Consider the following 14,008-nt stretch of genomic DNA (forward strand, 5'->3'; position numbering starts at 1 on the left):
GGATGAACACAGCAGGCCCAGCAGCATCTCAGGAGCACAAAAGCTGACGTTTCGGGCCTAGACCCTGCATCAGAGAGGGGGATGGGGTGGGGGTTCTGGAATAAATAGGGAGAGAGGGGGACGCGGACTGAAGGTGGAGAGAAAAGAAAATAGGTGGAGAGGAGAGTATAGGTGGGGAGGTAGGGAGGGGATAGGTCAGTCCAGGGAAGACGGACAGGTCAAGGAGGTGGGATGAGGTTAGTAGGTAGGAGATGGAGGTGCGGCTTGGGGTGGGAGGAAGGGATGGGTGAGAGGAAGAACAGGTTAGGGAGGCAGAGACAGGTTGGACTGGTTTCGGGAAGCAGTGGGTGGAGGGGAATAGCTGGGCTGGTTGTGTGGTGCAGTGGGGGGAGGGGACGAACTGGGCTGGTTTTGGGATGCGGTGGGGGAAGGGGAGATTTTATTGCAATTATTGCAAAGTATTGCAATTGCTTCATTAAACATCTTCATTTTCAAATGCATGCAAGTGCTGGATATGCTCAAAAAGTTAAGCAGCATCTGCAGAGAGAAACAGAGGGATTGTGTTTCAGGTTTAGAAGACCTTTCATGTGAAACTTTTTCTTCACAGATACTGCCAGATGTACTGAGCATTTGCAAAATTCTTCTAAAAAATTATTTTAGATTTCCAGCACCTACAGAAGTTTGCTTGTGTGTTTCCATTGTTAAAGTGGTTTGTCAAAAGCAAATACCAGTAGAATGCAAGTTACCTTAATGGAAGCTTCTGCATAGCGAGACAGTTGTTTGATGTGTTGCCCTTTCTTTCCAATAATTGCACCTACAGCCAGGGCAGGGATGAAGACATGAACTGTTTCTGATTCTGACTGCTGCTGCAATTAATATACAAGAGTCATTATGGACCTGTGACATGACAGTCTATACACAAAATTCAGATCACATTGCATGATATACACGGACTTCTCCTCTCATCTCAGTGCCAGCCAAGAATAAATTAACCGTACAATATGATTTGCTTTTTTTAATCCCTTCTGCTAGCACGTTGTTGGCAAACTTATTCTGTATTATTTATCTGAGCCAAAAGTGCTAAACCCAAGAGAACATCCTACTACCTTGAGTGGAATCTGACTGCTTAAATTTTTTTTTAAAAATACAGAACTAGTTGCCAACAGATCCGTCCGTACATATGTGATAATGCAGTATCTGATTGCATCTGGAAAGCCAGCCAGCCTAATCAAAACACGGAAGTATAGATTTTAGTCCCCAAACTTCGTTGGAGATGCTTGTCGAGTAAAGAAAAACTGTCTGGGTAAAAATAAATAAATAAACCATGTAGATTTTTTTTTTCCTTCCACCAACAGCTAAACTCCAAACTGAAAAGTGCAGCCGTACAAAAATCAAAAGCATAATAGCTTCGAATCAGAATCCCTGTGTGGAAGCAGTCCATTCAGCCCACTGAGTCCATACCGATCCTCAGTGGTATATCTCATCCAGAACCATCCCCCTACCCGAGCCCTGTAATCCCCCATTTCCCATAATCCACCTCGCCCGCACATCCCTAAACACAATGGAAAATTTAGCAAAGCGAGTCAACCTACTTGCTCATCTTTGGACTGTGGGAGGAAACCAGGGCATGCCAAGGAAATTCACGCAGACAGACATCGGGAGAATGCACAAAATCCACACAGTTGCGCGAGGGTGGAATCAAACCCCGAGTCCCTGATGCTGTGAGGAAGCAGTACTAACCACTAAGCCACTGTGACACTGGCTCAGTTAACAATTTATTTCTTTTTGACAATTAACAAGTTCAAATTTCCAAATAATAGACACATGGCATCAAATTAGAGTAGCCAGATTCTGATGCTGTATAGCTTTCATTAACTTCGCAATGCCAACACAATAAATAGTGATGACACTTAAAATGTTTTTACTGGCTGTAAAGCATTCAAATACAAAACTTGTTTCTTTCTCTTGCCTAAAAATATACTGATGCCAGTTAACCATGAACAGAATGGGAGAACTGGTGTCTTTCTTGCCCACTAAATGCTTCAAGATTATATCAGAAGCATAAACTAATGCTTAGCAATTAGAACAGTGCATGAAATCCCACATCTATTGAAACTTAAAATAAAACAAAATGACGAAGGCAAGTAATGCTGCTTTTAAAATAGTTATTTCCTCCCACTATCCATACTAAAACAATTGCAGGTCAATCCAGACTAGAGGGTGTCTTTTATTCAGATTTTGAATTAAACTTCAATAAGGCTGCAGTCAAACAGATAATATCAATACAAACCTAGGAGTTCACCATATAAGGCATTATACCATTTTTGCAACCACGCACAAGAATGGATATAGGATGAACAGATCTTGTATCTTCACTGGTTCAAGTAAAGGAACAACTTTTAAAATTTCTTCAGTGTTTACGTAAACTGCATTGCGAGTAACCATTTTCGTTGTTTTCTATTAGATATTTTCTAAAACGTTTCACAGGGTTTAAAAACAATTATCTCCAAGAATTGGAAGATGATGGAAAAGCTAAACTGATTGTCCATCCCTAGTTGTTCTGAGGTGGTAATGAGACTTCTTGTGACCCTGCTGACCTTGGGGACAATTAATGCTTCCTCAATTCCAATAAATAGGAATTCCCAAGATGTTTTAATTGACATTAGTTTGATTTCAATGCAATTACATGGTCTGACATTTTGGAGTGCAAATCCAATGCTTACATCATTTTGAAATATATAGACTAGTTCTGCTTGAAGATTTGTTTTCCATTTTTAAAAAAAGTTTCTAAGTGGGTGAAGAATTAATTTAAGAAAACACATTTAAGAAAATCAGCATACACTTATTTGAGACAAAAGTTGGAAATACAAACAATAATAAATTTACTACCAAGCAGTTTTCGTTTTAAAAATCCTCTAATGGACAGGTTGGAGTTTCAAACGGTTTTATATTTGAAACACAGCCACACTGAATTAGCTAATGCACGTGTGGAGGATATGGAAAGCAAGGTAATAAAACAAAACAAAAAAGGCTTAGTTTTAGATGATCGTGAAGAGACCAGAAACTCCAGGTTAAAGGTGATTGCTGACAGGCTGTCCAGACAGAATCGCACAACCGAGTTCTAATTATTAGAAAATATTAAAATAAGATGCTAAACTCAGATATAAAAAGCTCCCTTTTATACTTCTTGGTTTATCCTTTGAGGTGAAAATGACCAAGTGCATTTGGGAGTTTTGGTAGCAGAGAGTTACAAAGGATGATAGCCAAGGCAAATTCTGCTGCAAACACAATTGAATACTACAGATGGCATTCTGTACAAGTTGCAGGCTCAGGATTCCCATGCTTACTTTCACGCTGCCTCCAATATGCACTGCTTTTGAAGGGGGCTGCACCTTGTGTGCTTGGTTAGACCTCTGCAGCATTCCTAGATCAGCTTCTTTTAGGACTTGGAAGTTGTATCAAAAACACAATGAAATGTTTTCATCTCATTTCGTTTTACCAACAGTACAGTTTACCTTAGACTTGAGCTTGCCATTGAAGATTTGTTTCAAACAGTGTCACACATTCTGTCAACCAGTTCTGTTTATTGTGTTCAGATGCTTGGCATTTTAACTTAAGTGGGTGCCTCAGTATCTCAAATTATGTCCTACCATCTGATCTTCAGAAGCTTTGACAACAGTTTTACTTAAACTGTTATGCTGGCACGATGCTACAGCACATTTCAAATTTTGCATGTGTAGAGCAAAGAGGGGCCAAACTATTTTTCCAATAGATTTTAGTTTGGTAGACAGACTTACTCCTCTTCATTCCCAGATTGATAATCAAAGCCCAATTCAGGCTAATTTCACTCAGCAACTTTTGCACATATCTCACTGTCAATACAGATAGCCCTCTTGACAGCGGAGTCATAGGTAGGCAACGTGGTTCGGCATGTCTGCCGTTATTGGTCAGTACACTGCATACAAGATTCAGGGTGTCATGTTGCAGCTGTGCAGAATATTGCCAAAGCTAGTTTTAGAATACTGCATACAATTCTGGTCGCCCTTTTATAGGAAAAGTTGATGTTAAACTGGAGGGTGCAGAAAACATTTACCAGGATGTTGCTGGGATTGGAGGGTTTGAATTACAGGGAGAGGCTAAATAGGCTAAGGCATTCCTCTCCCCAGCCCTGCCATGAGCATTACAGGCTGAGGGGTGACCTGCCAGAAGTTTATGAAATCATGAGCAGCACGGATAAGATGAATGACCAAGATCTTTTTGCAAGGATAGGAGAGCCCATAACTAGGAGGGCATAGGTTTAAAGTGAGAGGGGCAAGAAAAAAAAGGGACATGATGGGGTAACATTTTCCAAGTAGATGGTGGTGTGCGCATGGGACAAATTTGCCAGAGGAAGTGGTGGAGGTGGGTACAATTACATCATTTAAAAAAAAGGTACCTGAATGGGAATTATGAATAGGATGGATTTTGGGGAAATGGGCCAAATGCTAGCAAATAGGCCTAGGTCAGATCAGGATGTGTGGTCAGCATGGATGAGTTGGATTGAAGGATCTGTTTCCAGGCTGTATCACTATGGCAAGTAGCATTATCTACCCCTCAGTCTGCTCATAGACAAACTCTTGATTCAATATATGACATGCCTGGGGTATATGGACACATCAGTTCCCCCCCACCCCCCCCTCACTGATCATAGGGCTGTAGCTGACACGTATTGCAAAAAAGTCCATACTATGGTACACGTCCAGCTCTGGCCTAGCATATAAAGGTGCAAAATCAGGAAACTGTAAATTATGAAACACTGCATGTTATTGGAGGCCTTGGTCTTTGCCTGGAGCTCTCTCAGATTGTGCAGCTATTTATTAGGTTTCAATGCAATAATCATCACCACAGAAGGCAGAGTACCTATCAGAGAAAAGCAAGTTGAAAAGGTTTGGAATTAGTACACAGTAGAGTTCAATGCCATTGGTGGGCAGGAATGGGTCAGAAGTTTATCATCCAGAATCTGCACAGGCATATATTCAGGAAATTGTCATGCCATCATGAAGTATTTCAGAAGACAGACAAATATCTTCATTTGGTTTCTAAAATTCAATTGGCTAACTGCTCCCAAGATAGTTGGTCACTCCAACATGTGCTGTGGAGGTCTTGCTCTACTCATGATATTTCTCCTGCAGCCAACTGAAAATTCTGACACTTTCAAATTTTCCAGTAACAGGGCCCTCCTCATTAGAGCTAGGAATGAGGAGGATGATCTCACTGAAACATATGGGTTTCGGCAGGTTTGACAGGTCAGATGTCGAGAAAATGTTTTTACCAGCAGCGAATCCTAGCTGGGGAACAGTTACAGAACAAGACTCATTTAAAATGGAAATGCAAAGAAATTTCTTCTCCAAGAGGATAGCATATGTCTGAAATTCTCCTACACAGTTGTGGAGGCTTGAACACAAAGTAATTAAGGAGGCAGCAGAAAGATTTTTGAGATATTGGGGAGTTAAGGGCCATGAGAAGCTGATACAAAAAAAAGGGGTAGGTCATCCATGATCCCAGTGAACGATGGGGCACGCTCAAGAGTCCAAATGTCCCACTCCTGCTCCTATTTTCTATTATTTTATTTTCTACATTAAGCAGTTTAAGCATTTTGATTCTGAAGCTTTCTGCAGTGCAGAAGGGGTGTTGTTCAGCATCTGCACATTTGGCTCTCAAAGAGCCAATTCATTTTATTCCTTTCTTCTACTTTTGCCACGCTATCCTGCGCATTCTTTCAGGAAATAATCCAGTTCTCTTTTTGAATATTTCAACTGAACCTGCCTCCACGACCAGTCTCAGGCAGCACCTTCCCAACCTTAAACTCTGGCTGCAGTAAGATGTTTCTCATGTTGCTTTCAACTATTTTATCAATTACTTTAAATGTCTGTGCCTTTGTAATCTTGATCCCTTCACAAGCGGGGACAGCTTCTCTCTATCCACTATATCCAGATCCCTTTGAATACCTCAAATCTCCACCTCATTCTCTTTTCTCCAAGGAAAATCATCTGAACTTTTCCAACCCAAATGAAATTGCTCCATGGATGAGGAACCTGTGTAGATCTTTGTACTCTATCCAATGTCTTGACATTGGGTGTCACATTTTAGGAACAAAGTGCAGTATTCCAGGTGAAACCAAACTAGCATTTCATAAAATTCAAAAATAGATTGGTAATATTGAATTTGTGTTCTGATTAATAAAGCCTAAGATACTGTATGCTCTATCTATGGTTCTCAACTTGCTGTGTCATCTTCAATGGCTTAAGCACATACAGACCCAGGTCAGAACATTGAGAAACAAGAAAACACTTCATATTTCACCACATTGATTTTCATCTTTCAGCTGTTTACTCATTTCATCAGTCGGCGTCGAATTGAATTTTTTAACATCAGCCTCTTTACAGTTCCATATCATTTACAAACTTTGACATTACATACAGGACACAAAAATTCACACCATCGATATGCATCAAGCAATGCAAGGACCCCAAAAGGTCTTTGGAAACTGTACTCAATCTTCTTCCAGCCAAAAAAAAACAAAATCAACAACTGTTTTTTCCTGTCACTCAGATAATTGCAGATCCATGCTATATTGTTTCTTTTTATTCCATGAACTATGACTTGGCACACAAGCTCACCTTGTGGCACTGTGCCAAAAATTTTTTGGAAGTCCATGTACACTACATTATCCACATTACTCTCATTGTCACCTCTTCAAGCAAAAACAAACCAGCAAATTAGTTACACATTACCTTCTTACATGTTGACCTAAGTAACTATTAATTTTGTCCTGAACTATTGCTTCCCACCACATTACACTAGCTAGCAGTCAGTCAATCACATTGAATAAAGCTATAAAATTTACAGCTCTTCTTTCCCCTGGCACCATTCCATTCTAATTTTTCAGTCTTTTGAAAATTATGACCAATGCATACAAAATTTCCACTCTTACTTCCTTCAATACCTTGGGAAGTACCTCAGCTGGTCCTGATGCCTTAATTTCACTTAAATAGTGACAGTTTAATACTTCTACCTTGTTGATCCTAAACCCTGTTATTGTCCAAATTACTACTTTTTCTCCACTGTCTAATTTGGATCTTCTCCCTTAGCAAAAGGCAGACGCTGAGCATTCATTTGGTACCTCAATTACGGCCTCTGCCTCCATGCATAAATCCAATTTTTGGTCCCTAGTTCACCTTATTACTGCTCTTTTCACTAGAATTTTTCTTTTTATGTTTTTGGAAGACTTTGGGGATTTGTTTTACGTTGGCTGTCAGTCACTTTTCATTCTTACCTTTTGTTTCTTCTCTTATTTCCGTTTTGCCTTCCCTCTCCGCCTCCTGTACTTAACCAGGGTCTCAATTACATTTTTTAAATGAAGAGTCTGGAGAAGATTCTGATTGTGACAGAGAGGAGAAAGATTGACCTATGACTGTTGAAAGATTAGCAAGTTCCCTTCTTGTACAGGAGGCATACTCGTTTCATGCAGGATTTCCTTGCTCCCTACAAAAACAAAAAGTCAGTGCATCTCTTGACCAGATATTGACCCCAAACTGTAGGTCTCAGGTGGAATAGCAACAGGTCCTACAACTTTTCCACTTGCGCTTATTACTTCCATCAACAGTGGAGACTAGTCATATTATAGTGACAAAAGAAATGGATAAAGACCAATTAAGGGTGTGTTTAAAGTGCTCTGCCCTTCTTTCTGAAATTGGAGCATTTTCTGTCAGGTGTTAATTTGTCAGCATCAAGTCTGGTGGTGAACTAGTACTCTAGTATTTGTAAACATATTTTAAGAGCATCTTAAAGTCTGTTTCATTGCAAATGACTGAGGTTTGTGTTCTCAGATGGGTTCAAAAGATCCTACAGCACTATCCAAGTAGTGCAGCAATCTCTCTCAGGTGTCTTAGTTAACATTTATCCCTAAATAATTTGACCATTAACTTGCTGATGTTGCGAGACAGGCTGTTGCGTGTCTTGTAAAGTAGACACATTTCACTTTCATATTGCTATGTTGATGCCTCAGGATGTCTGCCTCAAAACTACCATGTTAAAAAACAAGATTCTTTCCACCCCTCCTTGGATATTTCCTTTTTACCTTTTTTCTTTTTTTAAGGAAAGAAATGCAAAATTGTAACCAACCAAAACTAAATTCTAGTTCAGAAACAAACAAAAAAGTTGCTGGAAAAGCTCAGCAGGACTGACAGCATTTAAAGGAAAAAAAAGTTAACGTTTTCAGTCGAGTGAGGCCTCCTCAGAATGGAGAAGGGTCACCGGGCCTGAAATGTTAACTGGTTTTTCTCAGATGCTGCCAGACCTGCTGAGCTTTTCCAGCAACTTTGTTTTAGTTCCTGATTTACAACATCCACAGTTCTTTCGGTTTTTATTTTGATTTAGATTCTAGCTCCGTGTGCAAGTGAGGTAGGTTTAAAAAAAATTGGATAACATTAAAAAGGTGGTTTCAAGTGGAAATACATTTTCATTTGAGCAACTTGGAAAATTAAATAGGGAAGAAAATGAATAGTTAAAACTGAAATTAAATCATGAGTAGACATTGATGCAGCAGGTACATGAAATTAAAAAGATCCTGGCCTCCAATTTTATATTAGTATGATTGTTTACATGAAATAAATGATCATATCCCAATGTAATCATTAATCTTACACATTTTAAATACTTGCACCATTTCTACACAAAAGTAATCCAAGTCCAAAGTTCGACAGAATACAGCAGTTGCATTAATTTAAAGAACAGTAATATTACCAAGAAAAGATGATTACGGTTCAAGGAACAAAATTGGAGTTAGTGACAAACACGCCTTCACGTTTTTAAAATGTAGCTTTGAGATTCTTTCAGAAACCCTAGAGATCTCATCCAAAACCCCAATAATGCTCTTCAGGTTTTCAACAGCAGACAACCTTATCATCTATGATTTAATTCATACTGAAGAATCATGTTATTTATTTTGAACTTGCTGCCTTACACTCCAATTTAAGTGAATTGTAATGATCATACAGCTCACAAAATAATCTGGTAAAACATAGACCTTTCCCCTGCAATGTTTTTGACTGATTGACAACTCAAGATACTTGGTTAAGACCGTTAACAAGGTAGCAACTATAATCAAAGTCAGTTTGTGTGACCAATACAAAGTTACTGTTTTCCAATCAATACATGAAGTCTTAAATTGTAAAGCCTTGTGTGCGAGTATCCTTTTATGTAATCTTGAAATGCATCAGCTGAATGGTCCAAAAACTGTAGCAATTCACAAACAGCATAAGTGAACTAATGTGCTAAGTGCCTACTTTGGGTTCTTCAAAGTAAAACAGAAGAAAATGTTGTTGGCTCATTCACTACATGCAGCTATAAGATTGATGCACTGATGATGCACATTTTTTACATGCACAAATCAGCATAGCAGGCTCAAAGGATTAAATGAAACACTGAGTTACCAATCTTGAGAATTTGCTGTTCAATCTGTGTCATTCTGGTGTTTGTTTTTACACATTCACCACTATTTTAACATTTTAGAGATTTTCACACTATTGTCAAAGTAGCCACAGAATATTAAGTCTGGTGACTAAAAGAGGAAGTGAATTTTAACTATGGTGATAATGGATAACATGGTGCAAATTAAATCACGCGACCTTACGTTTAATGACAAATTATGGAGTTTCATTCTTTCCAAATGGTAACTACTTCAGTTTGTTTAAAAAAGAAAAGCATCTTGTTTTTACCCTTGATTTACTTTTCTCTTTATCCAACTTCTTTTTCTATTGTCTTTGAGCAATTGTTTAGACCCTGAATCACCTTTCAAACAGTTCTTTGTTAATTTCTCAATGTTTAAATTTGTTAAACACTGTTCATCCTACTGTTCACTGAGATCTCGTGCCCTTTCTCTCAGATGGCGACTTTTACGTCCAGCAAGTTACAACGCAAACAAAACAACTGAAAATGGTGCAGAAATATTCCAACAGTAAGATGGCACTCTTCAGAATCTGGCTAACTATGTTTGCTTACCCCTAACCAGTCATTAACATTTAACAATTAGATAAAAATCAGGCCAGTTTTTTTTGCATGTTGTTATAGTATAATCTTGACATGACCAATGCAATTAGATCAATTACAGTTACAAAAGCAAGGCTGTGCAGGTTAAACATAAAAGGCATGTGAATGTCAATCTTTTCCCCCTTCAACACCACATCTTCAGTAAAGCTATTACACCAAAATCAGTTCCATTTATGCAGCTTATTTTTAGTTTTGAGAAGATAGTTTCATTTTTACTACATCTTCAGCAGGAAAGCAGGTCAGGCAAACGGTGCTGTGCATACCAGACTAAAAATAGTCACTTACAGCTAGTTGCTGGCCCCCTGAAGCAATGCTCGATACCTCATACACATCACAGAAATTTGGATAGCTCTAAATCAAAGAAAATTGGCATTTATGTAACTTCAGTTTCTGTTCAGAATTTCAGTTCATCTCTCTATTGCAGATGCCATATGGAGAACAGCGAAGATATAAACAGAAACATTACGCGTTCGCATTCATCATAAAAAGGTGAACAGCCAAAATGGAATAGAACGTACAACCATGTATGGACATTATGTAATTTGTACACATATACAGTAGATGTTGCATTTTATTGGAGAAAGTGGATAATAAGAAACAAAACAGATAATGGGGTAGCTGTATCTGTACTTTACAGATAAATGAAGTGTTGATTTTGAAAAATGGTTTCGCGCTTTCAAAATCATCTACCTAGGTGACAAAATTAACCAGTCAAACAAACAAACACTTGTACAAAAAACTAAGAACATTCTTTCCCCAAAACATGGAAGTAAGTAAATTGGGTGAAATTTGATTAGTATGGCTGAAAAGGGCACTTATTACAAAACAAACTTTGCTAAGCCAATGTCAACATATTGGAGATTAAGCAACATTAAAAAAAAAATCACTCAAAATTAAGATATGTCATTCTATTCTAGTTATTTAAAGGTAAATTACTTGTTTTAAATAAAAAGCTCAAGGTTCTTTTTCATGCAAGAACAATCTAGTCTCAAAAAGGTCAAAACGAGTACCATCAAAATCAGTAGAAACTCCCCAAAAGGTGATTTTTTTTCCAACCTAGGAGTGTCACCGACTTCTAGTGCAATGGTTTTCAAATGGCACAAGTTATACAAACTCAAGTTGTGAGATAAGTATTCAGTGCTCAAAATTCCACATTTGCTGTAAATTGGCAAACAAACGTGCTGATTAAAGTTCAACCATGCTGAAAATCCAGGTCACCAACTTTGGTGGTTCAGATACCAGAGGTACACTGCATACCATACAAACTCTTTAATTAGAGAAGTTTCATTATCAGAATAATGATCGGCATTATTAAATTGCAGGTGGTAAATTGCAATTAGTATTGAAGCAAATCCAGGTAGAAGTTTCCTTTACCACAAAGCAAAACGCAATCATGTGCTGCTGATTCAAAACCATACATTGCATTATTCACATCTACTGAGCACAAACCATGGCTCTCAGTGTACAGGTGTTACAATGTTGAATGGAATCTCAACTATAATGGAGCATTGTAGGCTATTAAATGCAATACGTTCCAAAATCAGTAAACTGAGCTTTAAAGCTAACGATTACTTAGTCTATGACATTTCAGGAGCTGTAACTAATTTGGAGTAAAATAATGACTGCATAAGAGACTTTTTTTATTAACAGCTTTTAATATATTACATAACATTAGATTATTCTTACAATTAATATTTACATTTCTTTGCAAGGTTGTACATATGACTATAGCTCTCAAAAATTCCCATTTATCAGAATGCAGAAAGGCAAAGAAAACAAACCTACCTATCGAGAGGGGAAAAAAACTACTAGTTTTATTTGGTGGTTTCACTCAAATATAAAAGAAAAGTCAACTGGAATGTTGACTATGTTGTATGCCTTGAAACCCTGCACTCGACAGCTTCTCAGGTCAATCCAATACACATTTTTAATGTCATCAGGAATTGTGTGAATTATGGTTTATTCATAAAAGTATAACAAAAACGGACATATAGTACATTTAGATAATGATTTATAGAACTGACAAACATTACAAAACTACTGTTGAAAAGTCAAGGATTAGGTGATTAAGTAGGAAGCTAAATTTCAAGAAATGCTTCTAGATAATTTTAGAACATGATTGCTTGAGCAGTAATGCAAACTAGGAAGGAGTAATCAAATAAGCCATACATTAAATTACCTTGAGTAATTAAGATTTGCCAATCAAATAACATTCACATGAATCAATGGAGCAATTCAAATAACAGTAAAGCAAGCACAAATGAAAATATTTAGTTCAGGCCACAGAATACATAGTGAAACTTTAGAAAGATTATTGGTGAACATCTAAGTGACCTGCAGACAAAACATCCTCTCTGGATAAATGGGCTACAAAATGGCTTACTGTCGACTTACCATAAGCACACAGAGATATGGACAGCAGCTTAGTCACAAAAGCTCGTTTAACAAATTATTAAATTTAGCAATATTGTATTTCTCAAAGTTATTTTAACATTTAATTTGGCCTTCATTAAAATTAAAACAAACACACAGGTAAATGTTAAGTTGTCATGAAACAGCAGAAGGCAACTCCAACGGTGTGTTTCCAGAGTGTACTGTGATCCTGGACAACCATATTGGCAATAAGTGGCTATAACTGATCCAGCGTTCCTTCAGCTGTTGAGCCAGAGTCCGAGTCCAGACGCTGTGGGCCTCAATGAGGCGCTGAGCAACCATGATTCTTTGATCTGCCAGAATTCTCAAGAACTGTAAGGTAACACGTGACCTTGCTTCTTCAAAAAAAAAATTGAAAGATAGGGAATAGACTAATAATTTCCTAGCATAAATATAAAGCAAGCCACACTGGGAACTTTGCTGAATCAAAAATCACATTTGACAAAATTTGTTCAGACTTGATCTAAAATATTAGAGAATTCTTAGTTCTAATAAGTGTTCTTACAGAATTTGAAATCCTAGGACTCAGTTTATGTAATATTAGCACAAATTGCTGAATGGAGAGACAGGACAGTTCAGGTTGGCAAGCTTGTAGAGTACCTTGAGAATCAGCAACCAGGTCTCACCTATTTATCTTCCACATTAATGAATTTGATAAGCTTACTTTAGTGAAACATAAACTTTGCTGCAAATACAAAGTTGGGGAAGAAATTAAGCTTCGAGGATGCAACAATGCCGTGAAAAGATGCAAGGCTGGATGAGTGAACAAAATTATGCAGATGGAATAAAGTTGCAAGTGCAAAACTTATGAATGGTTAGAGATTAGGACATGCATTCAGGAGTTACCAGGATGTCCTTATACTGGGAATATTAACATATAGATATAATAGGCAATTAGGAAGGCAAGTTGCCCTTACTTTTGTTACAAAGGAACTGTTATTGGAGGGAAAAAAAACAAACAATTCTTACTGTAACCACACAGGGTATAAGCAAGGTTACTCAAAAGCACTGAGAAGATTTGGTCTTGCTACATAAAGAAAAAATATGCATTCCCCGTAAGATGTGCAATGAAGGTTCACAATCTGGATCCTGGAATGAGTGTACTATCCACAGGAGTTTAAGTTATTACCAGATGATCTCATTGAAACAGAATTCTTAAGCATCTTGACAGGGCAGAGAAAGGTTTCTCCAGGCTGGAGAATCTGGAAAACAAGGTCAGTCTCTAGCTCAAAAGGGTAAGCCATTCCAAATAGGGAGGAAGGGAATTTCTTCATTCAAAAAATGAAGGGTTGTGAACCTTTGGAGTTTTCTACTCAGAGCAGTGAATGGTCAGTTACTGCATACATTCAAAACAGACGTTAATAGACTGTTGAGTATTAAGGTAATCAAAGACTGTGCAGAAGGTAAAATTAGGTTAAAAGGTCACCTATTTGTTGAATAGCAAAACAAGCTTAAGGGATCAAATGATTCAACACCAGCTCCAGCT

The 14,008-nt window shown here is 37.8% G+C and overlaps 1 protein-coding gene across 5 annotated transcripts in view; it reads right to left on the reverse strand.

Annotated features, from left to right (window-relative positions):
- igf2bp3 (insulin-like growth factor 2 mRNA binding protein 3) overlaps positions 1 to 14,008 on the reverse strand; it is a 117,838-nt gene that overhangs the window by 8,197 nt on the left and 95,633 nt on the right. For 2 of the 5 annotated variants that reach the window (XM_048558670.2, XM_048558659.1), the window contains exons 12-13: positions 10,375 to 10,440; positions 747 to 866 (exon numbers count right to left, since the gene is read on the reverse strand). In XM_048558670.2, the coding sequence (XP_048414627.1) occupies positions 747 to 866; positions 10,375 to 10,440 (186 nt within the window). The remainder of the gene's footprint in view (positions 1 to 746; positions 867 to 10,374; positions 10,441 to 14,008) is intronic. The other 3 variants (XM_048558678.1, XM_048558698.1, XM_048558688.1) reach the window with 3 other exon arrangements.

Source organism: Stegostoma tigrinum, chromosome 2 (genome assembly GCF_030684315.1).
Source record: "Stegostoma tigrinum isolate sSteTig4 chromosome 2, sSteTig4.hap1, whole genome shotgun sequence".
Classification (NCBI taxonomy): domain Eukaryota; kingdom Metazoa; phylum Chordata; class Chondrichthyes; order Orectolobiformes; family Stegostomatidae; genus Stegostoma; species Stegostoma tigrinum.